This window comes from Odontesthes bonariensis, chromosome 10 (assembly GCF_027942865.1).
Source record: "Odontesthes bonariensis isolate fOdoBon6 chromosome 10, fOdoBon6.hap1, whole genome shotgun sequence".
NCBI classification, from domain to species: Eukaryota; Metazoa; Chordata; class Actinopteri; order Atheriniformes; family Atherinopsidae; genus Odontesthes; species Odontesthes bonariensis.
In genome coordinates, this window is record NC_134515.1 from 1,444,921 (window position 1) to 1,467,209 (window position 22,289).

At 43.7% G+C, this 22,289-nt stretch overlaps 1 protein-coding gene across 1 annotated transcript in view; it reads right to left on the reverse strand.

The window, feature by feature from the left end:
• plxna3 (plexin A3) overlaps nucleotides 1-22,289 on the reverse strand; it is a 176,097-nt gene that overhangs the window by 18,978 nt on the left and 134,830 nt on the right. Inside the window, exons 14-26 of the mRNA XM_075475900.1 lie at nucleotides 18,486-18,582; nucleotides 17,495-17,685; nucleotides 17,102-17,250; nucleotides 16,901-17,021; nucleotides 13,076-13,212; nucleotides 12,823-12,993; nucleotides 12,642-12,735; nucleotides 11,289-11,408; nucleotides 11,081-11,200; nucleotides 10,858-11,001; nucleotides 5,974-6,208; nucleotides 4,496-4,638; nucleotides 3,636-3,791 (exon numbers count right to left, since the gene is read on the reverse strand). Coding sequence (XP_075332015.1) covers nucleotides 3,636-3,791; nucleotides 4,496-4,638; nucleotides 5,974-6,208; nucleotides 10,858-11,001; nucleotides 11,081-11,200; nucleotides 11,289-11,408; nucleotides 12,642-12,735; nucleotides 12,823-12,993; nucleotides 13,076-13,212; nucleotides 16,901-17,021; nucleotides 17,102-17,250; nucleotides 17,495-17,685; nucleotides 18,486-18,582 — 1,878 coding nt within the window. The remainder of the gene's footprint in view (nucleotides 1-3,635; nucleotides 3,792-4,495; nucleotides 4,639-5,973; nucleotides 6,209-10,857; nucleotides 11,002-11,080; nucleotides 11,201-11,288; nucleotides 11,409-12,641; nucleotides 12,736-12,822; nucleotides 12,994-13,075; nucleotides 13,213-16,900; nucleotides 17,022-17,101; nucleotides 17,251-17,494; nucleotides 17,686-18,485; nucleotides 18,583-22,289) is intronic.

The following is a 22,289-nucleotide window of genomic DNA, read 5'->3' on the forward strand; positions in this document are numbered from 1 at the left end:
CTGTCTGATCGATGAGTATGTAGTATGTAGTATGCAGTATGTAGTATGCAGTATGCAGTATGTAGTATGCAGTATATAGTATGCAGTATGTAGTATGCAGTATGGAAGTAGGCAGTATGCAGTATGTAGTATGTAGTGTGCAGTATGCAGTATGCAGTATGCAGTGTGTAGTGTGCAGTATGCAGTATGCAGTATGTAGTATGCAGTATGTAGTATGTAGTGTGCAGTATGCAGTATGCAGTGTGTAGTATGCAGTATGCAGTATGTAGTATGCAGTGTGCAGTATGCAGTATGCAGTATGCAGTGTGTAGTGTGCAGTATGCAGTATGCAGTATGTAGTATGCAGTATGCAGTATGCAGTGTGTAGTATGTAGTGTGCAGTATGCAGTATGCAGTGTGTAGTATGCAGTATGCAGTATGTAGTATGTAGTGTGCAGTATGCAGCATGCAGTATGCAGTGTGTAGTATGCAGTGTGGAAGTAGGCAGTATGCAGTATGTAGTATGTAGTGTCCAGTATGTAGTATGCAGTATGTAGTATGCAGTGTGTAGTATGCAGTGTGCAGTATGCAGTGTGTAGTATGCAGTGTGTAGTATGCAGTGTGCAGTATGCAGTATGCAGTATGCAGTATGCAGTGTGTAGTATGCAGTATGCAGTATGTAGTATGCAGTGTGTAGTATGCAGTATGCAGTATGTAGTATGGAAGTATGCAGTATGCAGTATGGAAGTATGCAGTATGTAGTATGCAGTGTGCAGTATGTAGTGTGCAGTATGGAAGTATGCAGTATGCAGTGTGTAGTATGCAGTATGCAGTATGCAGTATGTAGTATGCAGTATGGAAGTATGTAGTATGCAGTATGGAAGTATGCAGTATGCAGTATGGAAGTATGCAGTATGCAGTGTGCAGTATGTAGTGTGCAGTATGGAAGTATGCAGTATGTAGTATGCAGTATGCAGTATGTAGTATGCAGTATGCAGTGTGCAGTATGCAGTATGTAGTATGCAGTATGTAGTATGCAGTATGCAGTATGCAGTATGCAGTATGGCAGTATGCAGTGTGCAGTATGGAAGTATGCAGTATGCAGTATGCAGTATGGAACTATGCAGTATGCAGTATGCAGTATGGAAGTATGCAGTATGCAGTATGCAGTATGGAAGTATGCAGTATGCAGTATGCAGTATGGAAGTATGCAGTATGCAGTATGGAAGTATGCAGTATGCAGTATGCAGTATGCAGTATGGAAGTATGTAAGTATGTAGTATGCAGTATGGAAGTATGCAGAATGCAGTATGCAGTATGGAAGTATGCAGTATGCAGTATGCAGTATGGAACTATGCAGTATGCAGTATGTAGTATGCAGTATGCAGTATGCAGTATGTAGTATGGAAGTATGCAGCATGCAGTATGCAGTATGTAGTATGCAGTATGCAGTATGTAGTATGCAGTATGGAAGTATGAAGTATGTAGTATGCAGTATGCAGTATGCAGTATGTAGTATGCAGTATGCAGTATGGAAGTATGCAGTATGGAAGTATGAAGTATGTAGTATGCAGTATGCAGTATGCAGTATGTAGTATGCAGTATGCAGTATGCAGTATGTAGTATGCAGTATGTAGTATGCAGTATGGAAGTATGAAGTATGTAGTATGCAGTATGCAGTATGTAGTATGTAGTGTGCAGTATGCAGTATGCAGTATGCAGTATGCAGTATGTAGTATGCAGTATGGAAGTATGAAGTATGTAGTATGCAGTATGCAGTATGCAGTATGTAGTATTCAGTATGCAGTATGGAAGTATGCAGTCTGTAGTATGTAGTATGCAGTATGCAGTATGCAGTATGTAGTATGCAGTATGGAAGTATGCAGTCTGTAGTATGTAGTATGCAGTATGCAGTATGTAGTATGGAGGTATGCAGTATGCAGTATGTAGTATGCAGTATAGAAGTATGAAGTATGTAGTATGCAGTATGCAGTATGCAGTATGTAGTATGGAAGTATGCAGCATGCAGTATGTAGTATGCAGTATGCAGTATGTAGTATGGAAGTATGCAGTATGCAGTATGCAGTATGTAGTATGTAGTATGCAGTATGGAAGTATGCAGTATGCAGTATGCAGTATGTAGTATGTAGTATGCAGTATGGAAGTATGCAGTCTGTAGTATGTAGTATGCAGTATACAGTATGTAGTATGGAAGTATGCAGTATGCAGTATGTAGTATGCAGTATGCAGTATGCAGTATGCAGTATGGAAGTATGCAGCATGCAGTATGCAGTATGTAGTATGGAAGTATGCAGTATGCAGTATGTAGTATGCAGTATGCAGTATGAAGTATGTAGTATGCAGTATGTAGTATGCAGTATGCAGTATGCAGTATGAAGTATGTAGTATGCAGTATGTAGTATGCAGTATGGAAGTATGTAGTATGCAGTATGTAGTATGCAGTATGGAAGTATGCAGTATGCAGTATGTAGTATGTAGTATGCAGTATGCAGTATGTAGTATGGAAGTATGCAGTATGCAGTATGTAGTATGCAGTATGGAAGTATGAAGTATGTAGTATGCAGTATGCAGTATGCAGTATGTAGTATGGAAGTATGCAGCATGCAGTATGTAGTATGCAGTATGCAGTATGTAGTATGGAAGTATGCAGTATGCAGTATGCAGTATGTAGTATGTAGTATGCAGTATGGAAGTATGCAGTATGCAGTATGCAGTATGTAGTATGCAGTATGGAAGTATGCAGTCTGTAGTATGTAGTATGCAGTATACAGTATGTAGTATGGAAGTATGCAGTATGCAGTATGCAGTATGTAGTATGCAGTATGCAGTATGCAGTATGCAGTATGTAGTATGCAGTATGCAGTATGCAGTATGAAGCATGCAGTATGCAGTATGCAGTATGTAGTATGCAGTATGCAGTATGCAGTCTGTAGTATGTAGTATGCAGTATGCAGTATGCAGTATGTAGTATGCAGTATGCAGTATGCAGTATGGAAGTATGTAGTATGCAGTATGTAGTATGCAGTATGGAAGTATGCAGTATGCAGTATGCAGTATGCAGTATGCAGTATGTAGTATGCAGTATGCAGTATGTAGTATGCAGTATGCAGTATGCAGTATGGAAGTATGTAGTATGCAGTATGTAGTATGCAGTATGGAAGTATGCAGTATGCAGTATGCAGTATGCAGTCTGTAGTATGTAGTATGCAGTATGCAGTATGCAGTATGTAGTATGCAGTATGCAGTATGCAGTATGGAAGTATGTAGTATGCAGTATGTAGTATGCAGTATGGAAGTATGCAGTATGCAGTATGCAGTATGTAGTATGCAGTATGCAGTATGCAGTATGCAGTCTGTAGTATGTAGTATGCAGTATGCAGTATGCAGTATGCAGTATGTAGTATGCAGTATGCAGTATGCAGTATGCAGTATGGAAGTATGTAGTATGCAGTATGTAGTATGCAGTATGGAAGTATGCAGTATGCAGTATGTAGTATGTAGTATGCAGTATGGTAGTATGAAGTATGTAATATGTACCAGTTTTTCGATCAGATATAAAGAGTTTATTTAACCCAACAGTGGCCATTGGAATCAGAAGCTGCGTTATCGTTCAGGTTCGTGGTGTTAACGGCTACCTGCAGGGCGGCCATCAGCAGCGAGGCCACGTTCCCTCGGTCCCTCATGGAGAAGGACCTCTGGGCCTCCAGAGTGTGGATGAAGGTGAGCAGGAACATCTTGTTGTTCAGCAGCTGGCTGAAGAGACGCAGAGCTTTCTCCACGTTGGCTGGAGACTAAACAGAGAGAGTGAAAAGAAAGAGAAGAAGCACATTCAACAGGATGATTAACGAGAAAGCAGGAAAGCAAACCAGAGGAAGAAGCTGAATTAACACATTCAAACTAATCTGTTAAAGCACAAAGAGAGCAGAATAAACATCAATAAACACCAATAAATCCAAAATAAGAAAACTGTCTGGACTAAACTTAAATGGATTAAACCGTAATAAATGGGGAAAACTGCAATAAACCCGATTAAATTGATTAATGAATACTTTACTAGTACTAATACTTTGTATATATTTTTATTATTTTACATTTTATTTTATTATATTATTTGTTTTATTGCACCAAACAGGCCAAATTCCTCGTGATGTGAAAATGACATGGCAATAAAACCTTTTCTGATTCTGATTAATGAATGTAAACAGGAACAAATCCGGATTCAGGTAAATCAAGACGAAGCCTTTCTGATCGACCTGTTCACTCAGACTTCACTCAGAGGGGTCACATGGCTCGGAAAGGATCGGATTATTGGCTGAATTACAATCAGACTGAGTTATTCAGTGCATGTAGACACCTTAATCTGACTAAGAACTGGATCGGATTCAGACCCCGAGATAACTGAGATAACTCAGTCTGATTGTGATTTAGCCAATAATCCGATCCTTTCAGTGCCATGTGACCTCGCTTGTTTTGCTTCAAGTTTTATCGTACGTACGTCGAGCTCCTTGAGGACGGGGTGCTCCTCGATCCCCGGGAACATCACCCTCATGGTGTAGGTCCGATACTCCAGGAAAGGAATCTTCACTCCGTCCATGTCGTTGGTCAGTTCCTGAATGTCCGTCTGCAGCTCTGCGAAGGCTGCAGGGAAGGAAACAGAGTTTAGGAAGGAGGCGAGGAGGGAGGGAAGGAAACAAGCGTTAGGAAGGAGGCGAGGAGGAAGGAAACAAGCGTTAGGAAGGAGGCGAGGAGGGAGGGAAGGAAACAAGGGTTAGGAAGGAGGCGAGGAGGGAGGGAAGGAAACAAGCGTTAGGAAGGAGGCGAGGAGGCGAGGAGGAAGGAAACAAGCGTTAGGAAGGAGGCGAGGAGCGAGGGAAGGAAACAAGGGTTAGGAAGGAGGCGAGGAGGCGAGGAGGAAGGAAACAAGCGTTAGGAAGGAGGCGAGGAGGGAGGGAAGGAAACAAAGGTTAGGAAGGAGGCGAGGAGGAAGGAAACAAGCGTTAGGAAGGAGGCGAGGAGCGAGGGAAGGAAACAAAGGTTAGGAAGGAGGCGAGGAGGGAGGGAAGGAAACAAGCGTTAGGAAGGAGGCGAGGAGGCGAGGAGGCGAGGAGGAAGGAAACAAGCGTTAGGAAGGAGGCGAGGAGGGAGGGAAGGAAACAAGCGTTAGGAAGGATGCGAGGAGGGAGGGAAGGAAACAAGCGTTAGGAAGGAGGCGAGGAGGGAGGGAAGGAAACAAAGGTTAGGAAGGAGGCGAGGAGGGAGGGAAGGAAACAAAGGTTAGGAAGGAGGCGAGGAGGGAGGGAAGGAAACAAGCGTTAGGAAGGAGGCGAGGAGGGAGGGAAGGAAACAAGCGTTAGGAAGGAGGCGAGGAGGGAGGGAAGGAAACAAGCGTTAGGAAGGAGGCGAGGAGGGAGGGAAGGAAACAAGCGTTAGGAAGGAGGCGAGGAGGGAGGAAACAAGCGTTAGGAAGGAGGCGAGGAGGAAGGAAACAAGCGTTAGGAAGGAGGCGAGGAGGAAGGGAAGGAAACAAAGGTTAGGAAGGAGGCAAAGAGGGAGGGAAGGAAACAAGCGTTAGGAAGGAGGCGAGGAGGGAGGGAAGGAAACAAGCGTTAGGAAGGAGGCGAGGAGGGAGGAAACAAGCGTTAGGAAGGAGGCGAGGAGGAAGGGAAGGAAACAAGCGTTAGGAAGGAGGCGAGGAGGCGAGGAGGAAGGAAACAAAGGTTAGGAAGGAGGCGAGGAGGGAGGGAAGGAGGCGAGGAGGGAAGGAGGCGAGGAGGGAAGGAGGCGAGGAGAGAGGGAAGGAGGCGAGGAGGGAAGGAGGGAGGAGGGAAGGAGGCGAGGAGGGAGGGAAGGAGGAAGGATGAAGGAAGGATAGAGGAAGCAAGGCAGGAAGGAAAGGAGACTGCACAGAAAGGAGGCAGGAAAGGAGGCAGGAAAGGAGGCAGGAAAGGAGGCAGGAAAGGAGGCAGGACGCACCTTCCTTGCACTCCAGCGCCACGCGGCTCTCCAGGTTGTCCATCTGCAGCTGGAGGCGCTTCAACGTGCGGTCGGCGTCGCGCGTCTTGCGTTTGTAGGCGATCAGCACGGCGATGATGGCGATGAGCAGCACGCCGCCGCCGGCGCCGATCCCGATGATGGCGGGCAGCGTCAGGGCGCTGTCGGAGTAGATGTGGAGCGTCCCCGGGGAGTACTCCAGCCCGCCCACCAGGATCTGCGAGAGGAGGACGACATGTTCTGTCAGGGTTTCACCACAAGGGGGCGACATGTTCTGTCAGGGTTTCACCACAAGGGGGCGACATGTTCCGTCAGGGTTTCACCACAAGGGGGCGACATGTTCTGTCAGGGTTTCACCACAAGGGGGCGACAACGGTAAGAAAATACGATTTTTAATACGATCTTTATTAAAAATCTTAAAAAGATTAAAGACTACAAAGACTTTAAAACACACATAAGCTGAAGATCAGTTTGTTGGCTTTTATTTTCACGTTTCTTCACGTTCTTTTTTTATGGAAACTCAGGAAAAAGATGCAATTTTCCTTAATTCTGTCCCTGTAAAGTTCCCACATATTTTGTTTTTAAACATATTTTAATTATGATTTTTCATTGATTTAAACATGAACGTTATATCCCCATCTGGCAATAAAAATAATAAATTATAAATAAATAAAATAGAATAAAAATAAATAAACAGATAAACATAGAATAAAACAAACAAAATGATACTAATGTAGATAAATAATAATTAATAAAACAATATTACATTCCAATAGGGTCACAGCAGTGCACAAATTGCAGAACTTGTACAGTTAATCACAATTCAAGGTTGTGAGTTTCCAGAAAGTTCATATAAGGTCTTCATAAGTGAGCAAAGTTCCCACATATTAATTAAACATCATAAAGAGGGTTTTAGAAAAGAAAAGCTCCCTTTACTCCTTTTGTAAGACAGAAAAAAACAGATTTCTAACATATTTATGGCCTGTTACGCTTATTTTACAAAAATATTTCCTCCAAATGAAATTTTTCTGAAACCTGAGCACAAAAAGTGAAGAAACGTGAGATTAAAAGCAAACAAACTGATGTGCAGCTCATGTGTGTTTTAAAGTCTTTGTAGTCTTTAATGTTTTATTAAAGCCTTTCCTCTTCACAGTCGCTGAATATCGATTCAGACGAAGATCGTTTGAACAAACTGATGAATAAATGATGAAGATCTGAACACCCATTACCACCCATAATGTTTAATGATCAATGGTTTTAATAATGAATCAAGAGTTTATCAGTTAGGAGACTGTGATCATTGATTGTGATTTTACTTTAACCGTGTGTGTGTGTGTGTGTGTGTGTGTGTGTGTGCTGTACGTTATGGGGACCGCGGTAACATAGGTAAATGTGGGGACTCACAGGGATTTATGTTTAAAAATTGGGCTGAGCAACGATTAAAATGTTTAATCTAATTAATCACATGATTTCCCTGATTAATCTCATTTGTACGCAGAATCCAAAAATGAATCCAAAAGTAGCGTATAGCTTTTAGCATTTAGCTTTATTTTAAATGTGCTGCCATATGAATGACAGTGCCATAACATTTGTTGTGCAAACACACTTTTAACATCAGCATCTTTCTGTAGTTTTTATGTAGAAGCCTCGCTCCACTGTCTGTTTCCTTGAATGACTTGCTGCTATCAGTTGTGTGTTTTGCCTTTAAGTGATATTTTAGACTGGAACTACTACGCTGAGAAGACAATTCAACTTGGCAGAGTTTACAGATGACTTTGGTTCTGTCGACTCCGCCGTCTGGAAGAACTTTAAAATGAAAATGGCCGAGTAAAAGTTCCGTACCCTTCTCCATGTTTGGTGGATCCGCCGATTACTTTCTTTTCCTGTTCCACAGCAGACAGCAGCAGACTTTTACAGAATAAAAGCCTGTGAGCAGCAGACTTTTACAAAATAAAAGCCTGTGAGCAACAGACTTTTACAAAATAAAAGCCTGTGAGCAACAGACTTTTACAGAATAAAAGCCTGTGAGCAGCAGACTTTTACAAAATAAAAGCCTGTGAGCAACAGACTTTTACAGAATAAAAGCCTGTGAGCAACAGACTTTTACAAAATAAAATAAATAATAAAACCTGCGTTAATGCGCAATAAAATATTTATTGGCGTTAAATAATTAACACATTGACTCCCAAGTCACGTAAAACTACGTTTTTCCTGCCCATGCGTTGGCTCCCACATGGTAAAAATACGTTTTTACGTTTTTTTTTGTGGATTCTGAATCTATATATTCTAATGCACATTCTGTGTGATTTTTGTAATTATGTGATGAACAGAACTGACATAGATGGCAGTCAGAAACTGGTGTCATCATCTGGACATTTTGATCATTACACCAATGGCTTTGCGTCAACTCAAGAACAATTTTGATAACGCTGCATTGATTGTTGTGCATTTCCGCATTTTATCCAATCGTACGTGTCGGTTTCCAGAGGGTGGCGGTAAAGTAACATAAACAAACAACAAGAAGGAGAAGACACGCGACAAGTCTAAGGAGGCGGTCTTATGAACAGGTTAGCTTTGCAACATGCGACACGACGCAAATCCTCTGACCCGGATATGTAAGTATCTAAAGTGCCACAGGCTGAAAGAGCGCACGTTTCACAAAAGCCCCGATATCTCAGTTTGTTGTTGATTTTGGTGGATACCCGTCTTGGTTTAGCTAAGGATAGCTCGCTAATGGCGGCACCTAGAGACACGCAGTTTTGACCCACAAAGAGTTTAAAGTCTCAGCTTTCAAACGAGCCATAACATGTTTCAGTGGCCCTATCACATAATATGCTGTGACTGTACAAAAAACGTCAAAAAATGGTTTAGAACGCTGGGATTCTAGGACATAATTCCGTAAACACCGCCGGTATTCAATGTGTTAACGAGTTCGCCCAGCCCTAATAAATATTTCTCAGTTTTATGCACCTTCATGAAGAAGCGGATCGTTAAATATAATATATGTAATATATAAATGTATATAATATATAAATATAAATCTGTATTGACTGTCTTTAGAAAGAGTTTAAGTGTTCGTCATGTGAAAAGGTTCCCGTCAGGTTGGCCTTCGGTTAACATTATGTCCTCTGAAGTGATGGAAACATAATTCTGAGTGTGTCACCCTGTGATCTGGGACATCAAACCAATTACCCATGATTCCCTGCTGCTCCACTGCTTACTTTCACCTTTACAGACTCCTCTTCCTCCTCCTCTTATTTTAAAAGCTGAACTACAACATGTTCACACACTCTGTTGTTAAATGTGTTTTCTGTTGTTTTTAGGATTTAAAGTTCAGTTCATCACACCTCACATTCACCTGATTCCAGCCAAAAAAACAACTAAAATAATCTCAGATTAAATCCCTGAAGGTCGTTTTATTCTTCCTGCTGCAGAGAAACATCACGCTAACCTCACAGACTTAATTCTGATTCATCATCGCAGTAAAACCTAAATAAAGGAATGATTTACCCTTAACTGCTTCAGGTCCTACTTAGAAGGTCGGAGTTATTTTGTTACAGTTGGCAGCTATGAATCTGAGCGAGTGGCCATGACTTGTGGAGTCCCCCAGGGGTCAATTCTTGGACCTCTTCTGTTTAACTTGTATATGCTCCCTTTGGGTCAGATATTGCAGAACTTTAACATCAATTATCACAGTTTATGCAGACGATACACAACTTTATGTGTGTCTGTCACCATGGCAACTGCAGCCCAGCAGACGTACTGTGTCAGTGTCTGGAGGAAGTAAACACCTGGATTTCTCTTTATATTCTTTTATGTATTTTTAATGCTTCTTACACTCCCTGTTGCAATGCTGTTATTTTATGTGAAGCACTTTGAACTGTTTTGCACATAGTCATCGTGTGTCTATTATGGTCATTTTATGTCTGTTTGTGGTAACTTTGCATCTCTTTGAGGATGTTTTGTCTCTCAGTTGTTATTTGATGCGTCTTTAATTGCTTTGCTTATGTGTTTTAATTAAGATCTGATGCTGTATGGGTATAAAAGTTTCCATTTCCGCAGGTCCTAACTGGTGAAGTAAAACTGAAGGACCCCTGAATCCGTTGGCCCCTGGGTCAATCTCCAGTGGGCCAATAATTCTTCGGCTGTGTTCGAAACCGCACACTACATACTGCATACTACATACTCATTGATCAGACAGTATGCAGAGCGTTTACCCACAATACATTTCGCTCCTGCCCGAGCCGAAATCAGCCGGCCTGAAGCTGATTTCCCTTAAGCTCTAAACTCTGTAAACTTTAGCAACATTTGAAACATTTTCAGGTGAGAAAGTAGTCGTTTAGATCCCCAACGTGTTGAAAACCTGACAAAAAACCGGCTGTTTACCATTTTGTTCCCATGAATTCGGCGCTACTAAAGCTAGCCGCAGTGAGCTAACGCACTTCCGGTTATTTTCACAAAATAAAATACCCGTTGCCTTTTATCATAGGGAAAGCCATTACCATACAATTGGTGCTTTTGTTTTGAAAACAGGAAGTGAACCTACCCTCGTTGTAGCTAGCTTGAAACTGCCGTTTTGACAGGAAATGACGATCGGCGACGTCACGTTACGTTGCATCTTGGGTAGTTTGAGTATGAGTAGTAACCTCATGATGCATACCCAACATTTAGGAGAATCTAGTATGCATCCGGAAACTTCTCGCTTACTCAAACTCGCATACCAACTCAAAAAGTCAGTATGAGTAGTATGCGGTTTCGAACACAGCGACTCGCTTGCCTCACATTGCTGCTGTTTATCATGAACCAATCACACCGAAGTGTTACTCTCAGGTACGGAATGAGACGGGCCGAACTCCCGCCACTCACCAGGACGCGCTGTTCTCCGGTGAGATCCGGCGAATCGCAGAGCAGCTGACTTTCTGACACGGTCAGCAGGCAGGGAGACTCTCCGATCAGGACGGTGTAGTTCAGACGGTTGTTCCCGGGGGCGGCGGGGATCAGGTTTTTACCCTAAAACGCACACATGTTCGGTCAGCTCAGGGGATAAATGGTCCAAACCAGAAACCATGTCACTTCTCTAATCTCTCACCTTGAGGATGATGGGGGAGCCCGGCTTCACCTCCAGGATCCCGGAGGTCCCGAGCGGATCGAAGGTGGGGTTTGGGTAGTGCGTGAAGGGGGTGGAGTTCAGGACGAGCAGAGAGGTCACCTGTACACAACACAGTGTTAATCGAACCGTCCAGGTGTGCCGTCACCACGATGAAACTCCTTTCCCTACAGCTGCAGGTGGGTGGTACCTGGTCCAAGATGAAGCCGAACTCGTCGGGCCGCAGCGCCCCCTCTGGCGGGTTGGGTTTACCGTAGACCAGTCCGGGCGCCAGGCAGGTCATCGAGCTGTCGTTGACTACGTTGCAGTACTGAGAGAAGAAGGAGAGGACTGATGAAGATGAGGTAAGACAGCAGGGATTAAACTTCAACGTCTCGTTAATATAAAAGATGGAACCAGGACTGGATGGTAATAATGGCAGGTTCTGAGTTTCAGGAGGTTTTGGGTTCTTTGACGCCTCTTCTGAAGTAACAGAGCTGTTCTAAAAGCCATTTAGGAATGAATGTTAAATTACGGCCTCATTTTGTATGTAGATTTTTAATCCATCACCCAAACAGTCAAACAACTCAAAGCAAAAAAGTGACTTCCACGTTTATGTTTTTTAGTGAACAAATGCCAGAAGACGACCACACCACAGCCCGATGCTTTACTGAGGTCGAGTTCAAAGCTGCTAACAATAACCCAAAGAATAATAATTTTACAGTGGTTTCTCTAAAGATATGCTCAGATATTCTACAAAAAGTGGAGACTATAAAAGAACCGCTGGCAACCATGGCGGCAATCCTTGGATTTTTGGATTTAAAGGACACAACTGAACTCTACTGAACGGTGAGACCTAAAGCCTGATTTATGGTCGTCCGGGAAAGGCTACGCAGAGTCCTCTCCATCAACGGAGACCCTCCCAGAGACGCTTTCCTATCTATCCGTCGAGGAGGCGGAGACTCGCGGAGACTCGCGGAGACTCGCGGAGACCCCAATGGTTGTGATTGGTCGGCTAACAACATCGTTTCCAGAATCCCTTGTCCGGTTTAGCTCCTTCCTCTCAGAACAACAACACCACCATCTTTGAAAGAGTTTACTGTGTGCCGGTCAACATTTGGTCAAAATTATTTGCGTTTCAACATCAACAAGCTCCGACTCCAACAACAGTCTTTCTCTCTCGGTCGCCATCGTTCACTGCGAGGAGGAACGAAGCCGGACGGTGAACAACCAATCAGCCACTTTCACCATAGACGTAAGAGATTGGGTCGTCTAACGTAGCGCCGCCTGCTGATCGGGAGGTGAACTGCCTTGGGTATCGGACAGCCGACGGAGAACTTTGAAAGGACGGAAAGCCTCTCTGTGACCACGGAGTCGGATTGATGGATAGCAATGGAGAAGCATATCGAGGCCTTAGAGGTATCCAGGTGACACCAGAAGGTATCCAGGTGACACCAGAAGGTATCCAGGTGACACCTAAAGGTATCCAGTCCTAGTTGAAGTATCAGTGTCACAGACTGAAGCCAAGACAGATTACAGAGCCTGTTAAACAGGCCTTTCTTACATTATTGGTTTCCACCCCTCCATATTTGGCTCTGACTTTGGGTTCCTGGATGGTCTGCAGGTTGGTTCCGGTCACAGTTATCATCGTGCTGCCGCTGCAAACACAAACAGTCAGATGAATCATTCTGAACAGTTCTTTGATTATCATTGGAACAAACACGGGTTTGATCTGGTGAATTTACTTGAGAATGGTCCAGTTTGGTTCGATGCTGGTGATGGTCGGATCCTCGGTGTACTTGTAGCTGACCTCGGAGTTCTTCACCTCGGCCCGGTCAATCATCAGGCGGATCGGGGCGGAGCCAGTGCCGGAGGTGGAGGTGGGAGTTATGCACACTATCTCCCGATAGGTCCTCCTGGTAGAGAAATACGCTATGACATCCGTTCGTTCTCAAAGAGCAGGTTTAGTAATCCATGAATGTAGAGATTAAGACTGACTTGACAAACAGACACTCCTCTTTGTCGATGTAGACGGTGACGGTGCTGCCAGCGTCCAGAAATCGGCCCGTCATCGTCAGCCTGGTTCCACCAGAAACTGGGCCCCTCACTGGGTGAATCCGACTAAACATGGGGCTCTGGAGGAGGAACAAAAGAGAATCAAAGTACAGTTTATACACTCAGAAGTGTGCCAAAGTTTAAAATTAAATGTAGAAAAGACTCTTATCATGTTTATTTTTGTTCAACTGTTAAATATACAGATTCATTTCGTGTGTTTTGCCTGGTCATCCCCTCTATCGAGCCTACGGCTGCCCGCAGAGAACAGATTAACGCCTCCGCTCTTCTTCAGGGAGTCTTTGTTTTGCATGAATCGGTTGATCATAGGTCTGTTTGCTCTCTTTTGCTGCCTTGTAAACAAACGTCCACATGTTGTTTTGTTTTTCCTCCATTTGGGGGCAGTCTCATAAATATATGGAACAATCTGAGCCGTGGGCTGGCTTGCCGCACACCGGCTCTATAAACCCGGAGCTACGCTGCGTCTTCTGTATTCTGGGTTTTGTTTAGAAGACGAATGTTAAGATCAGTGTTTGCATCTCCACTTTTTTACAGATGCCTCATGTGGGACCTGGCAGAGAATCGTCTGGGATGTGGACGGTCCACACAGGAAGCACCCGCCTACTCTAACAACACTCATAGAGTTGGCTGTTACCTTGGAAGTTACCTTGGGGGTTACCTTAGTTGGCTGTTACCTTGGAAGTTACCTTGGGGGTTACCTTAGTTGGGGGTTACCTTGGAAGTTACCTTGGGGGTTACCTTAGTTGGGGGTTACCTTGGTTGGGGGTTACCTTGGAAGTTACCTTGGGGGTTACCTTAGTTGGGGTTACCTTGGAAGTTACCTTGGGGGTTAGCTTAGTTGGGGGTTACCTTGGAAGTTACCTTGGGGGTTACCTTAGTTGGGGGTTACCTTAGTTGGGGGTTACCTTAGTTGGGGTTACCTTGGAAGTTACCTTAGGGGTTACCTTAGTTGGGGGTTACCTTGGAAGTTACCTTAGTTGGGGGTTACCTTGGAAGTTACCTTGGGGGTTACCTTAGTTGGGGTTACCTTGGAAGTTACCTTGGGGGTTACCTTAGTTGGGGGTTACCTTGGAAGTTACCTTGGGGGTTACCTTAGTTGGGGGTTACCTTAGTTGGGGGTTACCTTAGTTGGGGTTACCTTGGAAGTTACCTTAGGGGTTACCTTAGTTGGGGGTTACCTTGGAAGTTACCTTAGTTGGGGGTTACCTTGGAAGTTACCTTGGGGGTTACCTTAGTTGGGGTTACCTTGGAAGTTACCTTGGGGGTTAGCTTAGTTGGGGGTTACCTTGGAAGTTACCTTAGTTGGGGGTTACCTTGGAAGCTACCTTGGGGATTACCTTGGAAGCTACCTTGGGGGTTACCTTTGGGGGTTACCTTAGTTGGGGTTACCTTGGAAGTTACCTTAGTTGGGGGTTACCTTGGAAGTTACCTTGGGGGTTACCTTAGTTGGGGGTTACATTAGTTGGGGGTTACCTTGAGGGTTACCTTAGTTGGGGGTTACCTTGGGAGTTACCTTAGTTGGGGGTTACATTAGTTGGGGGTTACCTTGAGGGTTACCTTTGTTGGGGGTTACCTTGGGGGTTACCTTAGTTGGGGGTTACCTTGGAAGTTATCTTGGGGGTTACCTTAGTTGGGGGTTACCTTGGAAGTTACCTTGGGGGTTACATTAGTTGGGGGTTACCTTAGTTGGGGGTTACCTTAGTTGGGGGTTACATTAGTTGGGGGTTACCTTAGTTGGGGGTTACATTAGTTGGGGGTTACATTAGTTGGGGGTTACCTTAGTTGGGGGTTACCTTAATTGGGGGTTACCTTAGTTGGGGGTTACCTTAGTTGGGGGTTACCTTAATTGGGGGTTACCTTAGTTGGAGGTTACCTTAGTTGGAGGTTACCTTGGAAGTTATCTTGGGGGTTACATTAGTTGGGGGTTACCTTAGTTGGGGGTTACCTTGGAAGTTACCTTGGGGGTTACATTAGTTGGGGGTTACATTAGTTGGGGGTTACCTTAGTTGAGGGTTACCTTGGAAGTTACCTTGGGGGTTACATTAGTTGGGGGTTACATTAGTTGGGGGTTACCTTAGTTGGGGGTTACATTAGTTGGGGGTTACCTTAGTTGGGGGTTACATTAGTTGGGGGTTACATTAGTTGGGGGTTACCTTAGTTGGGGGTTACATTAGTTGGGGGTTACCTTAGTTGGGGGTTACATTAGTTGGGGGTTACATTAGTTGGGGGTTACATTAGTTGGGGATTACCTTAATTGGGGGTTACCTTAGTTGGGGGTTACCTTGGAAGTTAACATGGGTGTTACCTTAGTTGGGGGTTACCTTGGAAGTTATCTTGGGGGTTACCTTAGTTGGGGGTTAACGTAGTTGGGTGTTACCTTAGTTGGGTGTTACCTTAGTTGGGGGTTACCGTAGTTGGGGGTTACCTTGGAAGTTACCATGGGTGTTACCTTAATTGGGGGTAACCTTAGTTGGGGGTTACCTTAAAGGTAGGGTAGGAGATCCTGAGATTTTGAGTCCAGCGAAGCTGCATTTTGAAAATACACAGGTAAAAAGTCCCAACCCTTTTCTTCACTTTCCCCCTGAAGGCACGCCTCTAGAGTACATGAACGCGCACGAGCACGAAGGTGCACGAAGGTGCACGAAGGTGCACGAGCGCTGTTCTGACAGCAAGCATCGATCGTTGCCGTATTTAGTATTTAGTATATGCCAACTATACGTTTAATAATGCTAGGTGCTAGCCAAGCTGGCTCTAGTTTAGCTTCCTGCCAAGCTTCTGGACGCGTAATTCGTTCACGGAGCAGGGTACGTGCACAGGGGGAAGGAGGGGGAGGGAGGAGCAGATTGCAGTTTGATAGACGCATCAGAATCCAATCATTGTTAATGGTCCGTTCAGTATGATTGGATAGTGTTTTTCCTAGATTGTACGTTCTAGAGGCCACTAAAACTTTTCATATTTGTGTCAAAACTTTTAATTAATTGGTTGCAATGGGGGTGTGAAGAGTATTTCAAGCAATATGTAAAAAAATGTTCCAGAAAAAGATCCCACCTTTAACTCTTTTGGTGCCTTAGACGTCTATAGACGTCAATTTAAAAAAAACCGTTCACTGCCAAAGACGTCTATAGACGTCAATTGTGTTTTTAACGGAGCGGGCTGGGGGACAATCTAGCGGAGTTCGTCACTAAATCTTAGGCTTGTAAACACTAAACAGAGAATATACTGGCAAAATTACCCGCTAGGTGGCAGCAGTGCCACTATGCGCAAAAAAAAAAGAGCTCGTTTTCTCAATTTTTTGGGTCAAACAACTGTTTTTGGTGAAACCAACCTATGTTCTACTGTCTATTACTAAAAGACTGAAAATGGTAGAAACAAACTTTTTTTTCCTGATCAAAGAAGAGAGTCTACTCTTTCTTTTGGTAATTTCGGTGTGTACATAGTCATAAGACACACTTTTCTGTGGGTCTTGGAAAATCAGTCAAAATACTGAAAAACACTTGGCAGTATGGGTGGCTCTGAACTGAAAATGGCTGGCAGCCAATGAGTTAATTGGGGGTTACCTTAGTTGGGGGTTACCACAGACAGTTACCTTCATGCTTCGAAGCCTCCTTCTCAGAAGTATGAGCAAATAAAGCAGCTCTTTAAACTACAACCTTCTGTGGAGACTAGAAGAAGGGGAACTTTGAACGATGATGAAGAGTTGTCACCGTGATGAAGAACATTAAAACACAGGCCGAGCAGTGAAACACTCACCACGAAGGAGTACGTCTGGGTGGAGAGGGTCCGAAACTCGGCGCTGCAGACGCCGATGCAGAGCTCCACGGGACCACCTGGGGAGTGGGGCAGGAGCGCTTCGGCCATGTCGCAGACGATCCTGCAGACACGGGAGACAAAGTCAGAACACGCCGCCGCCATCTTCTCCCATGTGTTCGTACAGACGAAACACCCACTGACCGCTCAGCGCTGATGTACTGCGAGGGGACGGGGTTACAGCGGACCCCCGCCACCTGGACGTGGGTGATCTCCTTCACCTGCAGACCCAGGTTCTCCCCCTCGATCGTCACCCTCGTTCCCCCCTCCCGGGGTCCTGTCAGCGGATCGATCTGCAAGCGATAGGTGCAGGAGATCCATCACTGACCGGCGGGTAATCAGATACATCTGATCTGTTTGAGCTTTTTTCTCCACCATGAATTCGCTCAAACATTTTACAGAAAGCAATTTTAGAACATTTAAGCAGATAAATGAATAAATATCTAAAGAAATGTGTATTAAAATATGGCCACAGAAACATTGATCCAATAAAACCTTTAATAAAGGAACAAATAGACGGAGGACGGTGTGCCGAACCTTGGTGATGCGCGGGTGGCTGCAGCGCAGGTTGTGCCGGCCGTGGTGCATCCAGTTCTGCTCGGGCGACGGGCAGTGCTGCCGCAGGAGGCACTTCCTGCTCTCAGCACACCACCCACATTCGAAGGCGGACGGCGCTTTGAGGCACTGACCACAGCTGGAGCGCTGGGCCTCGCACTTATACAGCAACGCTGCGAAACAGGCAAACACGTCAGACTGTCAGAAACATCTTTAATAATCTGCAAACGTGTCCGTTTCTTACGTTTCTTCTGCTTTCTTTCAACTGTTAAAGTCATTTTAAGGACATTTACACCTTTATTCAAAACTTTTATAATTTTTTTATTATTATTCAGTAGGGCTGGGTGAGTTAACTCGTTATTATCGCGTTAACTCGTTAATTATTTAACGCCGATAAATATTTTGTCGCGCATTAACGCAAGTTTTATTATTTATTTTATTATTGTAAAAGTCTGTTGCTCAGTATTTTATTTTGTAAAAGTCTTTCCTATCCATTAAAGGCACAAAAGCTCTCGAAATCTTTTTTGTTTTAATTTAAAAAATAAAAAAATTTCAAAATAAAACATGCGTTAATGCGCGATAAAAATATTTATCGGCGTTAAATAATTAATGCGTTAACGTGATAAAAACGAGTTAACTCACCCAGCCCTACAATAAAGGGAAAACAGCCGTCTCATGCAGGCATCATGGTGTTTGCAAAACTTTAGAAGAGATTTTATAGAATATTAAGATTTAAATGTGAACCGACAGTCCTTATATTAATCTAATGCTTAATTTCTCGTGTGTTTAACAGCTGAACCTGTGACTTAAAGCCAGGTTATTGTTGGCGTTAAACGGGACGCCGGCTGAAAATAAGTTCATCAGTAAAACCAACACCGTGCTCAGCGAAGCGTTCGTGGCAGCCGTAAATCTTAGTGAACGCACTCTGGCGAGTCGCCGCGGTGACCTTGATGATGCGGGTGGTCAGGTTTACCTTTCATGTAGGCCGGTTTGTCGATGAAGAAATCTCCGTCCCAGACGATGGAGAAGTCCACGGGGAGATCTCCGGCCTCGTCGCCGTCGTACCAATACTGCAGAAACACACAAAGCCACGTCATTGGGCCGCCAAGGTCAAGGTCATTCTGGGTCATTAACGTCAGATAACAGGAAAACGCTTCCATCTGACGTGATGAGGGCCCAGAAATAAGGAAATATGAAGACAAGTAACTTTATTAACACGGTTTGTGTTTACGGTGTCTGAACGGTGGGCGTCGTTAAGCCTATTCTGGGGGGCGGAGCTACCCTAAAATGTCCAAACAATCCACTTCTAGCCAATCCAAATAAATTATAATCCAATTATAATCCAATTACAATCAAATTAAAGCCAATTAATTAAATTCCAAATGAGTCCCCATGATTTCTGCTCAGGGGGCGGAGCTACCCTAAAATGTCCAAACATAAAGAAATAAATCATACATTTACTGTTGGGTTTAATGATTTATTATTATTAGCAAATTCTCCAGCTAATTAACAGCAAAGAGTCCCTACCGTTAGGGTTAAGTTAAATCAGTTAAATCATCTGAAAACAGGAAGCTCAGTTTGTTCACTGCCTGGCATTAAAATCAATGGAAAATAATAATAAGTCTAACCATAATTATGGCTCCGCCTCCTGCTGAGGTAAGAAGGATCTGAGTTTAGAATAAAGACATTTTAGGAGAATTTAAAAGGAGAGAAAATTAGAATTAATCTGAAAGTGGGGATTTAGTAGCATTTTCTTCCAATTTCAACAGCTTTTATGATGTTAACCTGGTTTCTACATTATGTCTCCATCATCTTTATTTTCTGTATAAATTAATAAAAAAAAAAGATCAGTTAACACGACGGAGGTCAAAGACTTCGGCCGTTTGTCTTTATTTACAGAATAAAAACATTAAATAAAGCTCGAGGTTAAAAAGAAGAAAAGTTTTTATTATTTATTTTCATTTGTTTTCTTAAACTTTGATTTAATAAATTAGTTATTGAAGAAAAGTAAATAAATAAATAAAATACTATCATATAATAATATGCTGCCGGCGCCACTGTAATCGATTCAGTTAAATTTATAAAGCGACAAATCACAACAAGTGTCATTTTGAAGTGTATTGCATACAAAAAACACCTATACATACCATAAGAGTGTGCAGAAATAATCCTACTGGCATGTCCTAACCAAAGTTTATACGCAGCATAGCTGAGTTTTACTGCAGAATTAGCAGGCTAAACTGATAGCGCCGGACCGGCAGTTTTTCTGGCCAGGAGGTGGCGATATAGAGTAAAATCAACCTCCGTTCAACCCCAGGCAGGAGAAGAAATCGCTCATCAAAGCGCATTTCCATGGTCTCCATTAGTTGCCTCCATCTGATGAAAGCATTCCCTATATTTACGCGGGCTTGCCCCCTTTTTTTGTCTGATATTCTTTTAGACAAACTTCTTTCGGATTTTCCGCTAGCATCTGCCATCTCGTTAGCCTCTCTGAAGCCACCAGCACCTGCTCTGAGGAGGAGTGGGGTGGGCCGGCGCCAGACCAGCGATTTCTTCTACTGCCTGGGGTTGAACGGAGGTTGATTTTACTCTAAATCGCACATTGTGCCTTTAAAGCATTTAAAAGATAGTCCAAAGCACTGGAATCCAATTCAAGCCAATTCAATCCAATTCAAAATCCAATTCGTCAATTACAATCCAATTCAAGCCAATTACAAATCCAATTCAAGCCAATTACAAATCCAATTCAACCCGATTAAAGTCAAATACAAATCCAATTCAATCCAATTCAAGTCAATTACAATCCAATTCAAGCCAATTAAAGCCAATTAAAGCCAATTAAAGCCAATTCAATCCTAATTCAAGCCAATCCAAATCAATCCCATTACAATCCACTTCTAGCCAATTAAATCCAATTATAATCTAAATAAATCTAATTAAAGCCAATTAAAAATCCTTTTCAAGTCAATTACAATCCAATTCAAGCCAATCCAAATCAATTAATTACATTCCAAATGAGTCCCATGGTTTCTGCTCGGCTCTGCAGACATGTTTCAGGCTGAGGGGGAAAACTCAGGATGGATTTCGCTGTAAAGGACCAGAGATGGAACAATGGGCACATGCACAAGTTGGGCAAAGCGGCGTTGTCATGGCGGCTGCGTGTCTCCATGGTAACCAGCAGAAAAAGCTAATTGACTGATGGAAAGCTGATCTACCTGCTGGTAAACAGCAGGAAGTTAATGAAAAGTTTCAGCTTCAGAGCCAAAGAAAAGACGGAGAAACCCAGTCCTGAACATGTCAGCTCGGCTTGAACGGCACCAGATTATCCAACAACACGCACACACACGGCCACGTGCACGTGCACACACACACAGCTACGTGCACGAGAAGAAACGCTCACACAGGCAGACAGAAACACACTCAGTTCTCTGAAAGACTGAAAATCAATGCGTCCTAATGACTGCTGCTCATTTCATTACCTACAACACTGCCGTGCACGTGCACGTGCACACACTCTTACAAACACTTAATTAACGGCTGATTCACTTCAGCTCAAATACTTCATGTAAATATCTGCTGCACGTGCACAGATTTACACATTAATACACACAATAATACGTGCACACACCTGCAGAAACACACACACACACACCTGCAGAAACACACACACACACACACACACCTGCAGAAACACACACACACACAGAAACACACTTTACTGTATTTGCTACAGCGCTGAAGCTAAAACGATCTTTTCTGCCTCATTTAACTTGAAAGGAGTGTCCACCTTTGTGAGGACCAACATGACACCATGAGGACAGCAGTGAGGACGCCGTGTCCCGTCCACACGCCGGTACTAAGACTGTGAATGCACAGAAAGTCCTCACAAATACACAGATCTGCGTGTGTGTGTGTGATGACCACCCAGATGAAATAGGTGGAATACCAGGACCGCTCAGAGCGAGCTGTGTGTCTAATGTGCTGATTTTCCATTAAAAGCAGCAGCTGAGCCCAACGAGCAGCATCATAACATCATAACTCAGACGAACACACACTGATTAAACAAACGCTGCCGAACACACAGATATGATGCTGGCGAACGCAGCTCTGATGCGAAAACACAAACTCTGAGCCGACAGGAAGGTTTCTGTGGTTTTATTCTGTGTTCGGCTGATAAACGTGTTTTAAGTGTCAGATCTGCTGTGTAATAGCTGTTAATTGCCCATCTGGGAATAGATAAAGTTTAACTGGATTTAATTCAAAGCCAACAACACAGAAAAAACTTTAGGCACCAAAAGCTGAAAAGAGGATTAATAATCATGCTTTAAGCACTGAGTCACTGTGTTTTGTTGTCTTATTTTAAGCCTGCAGAGTAAAATGTGTCTATTTATAAATGTTATCTGAGATTATCTTTGCTTTTTTTCTCAGAAAAGTCTCCACCGGTTCCAGGAAGAAGAACAGTTGTGATGTGCAGACTGCAGGTAAGAACACATTTCTGTTTTCATTAACTTGTGTTGGTGTCTGATCCCCCCGGGACACTCAGAGGAACCCAGTCCTCATCACTGGTTTCCATTCAGACCCCCCTGTGCCCCATCTACCTCCACCTTAACCCCGTCACCACCACCTGGTCGACCCATTTAAAGCCCCGCCCACTCCGACCCGTCACTCTCTGAGGGAAACGCTCCCCCTCAAAGATTTGAACCTAAACTTCTTTTCTGGTTACATATTTTGACATCTTCCATATAAACACTTCCTGTTAGCTGCATGAGCTAATGGC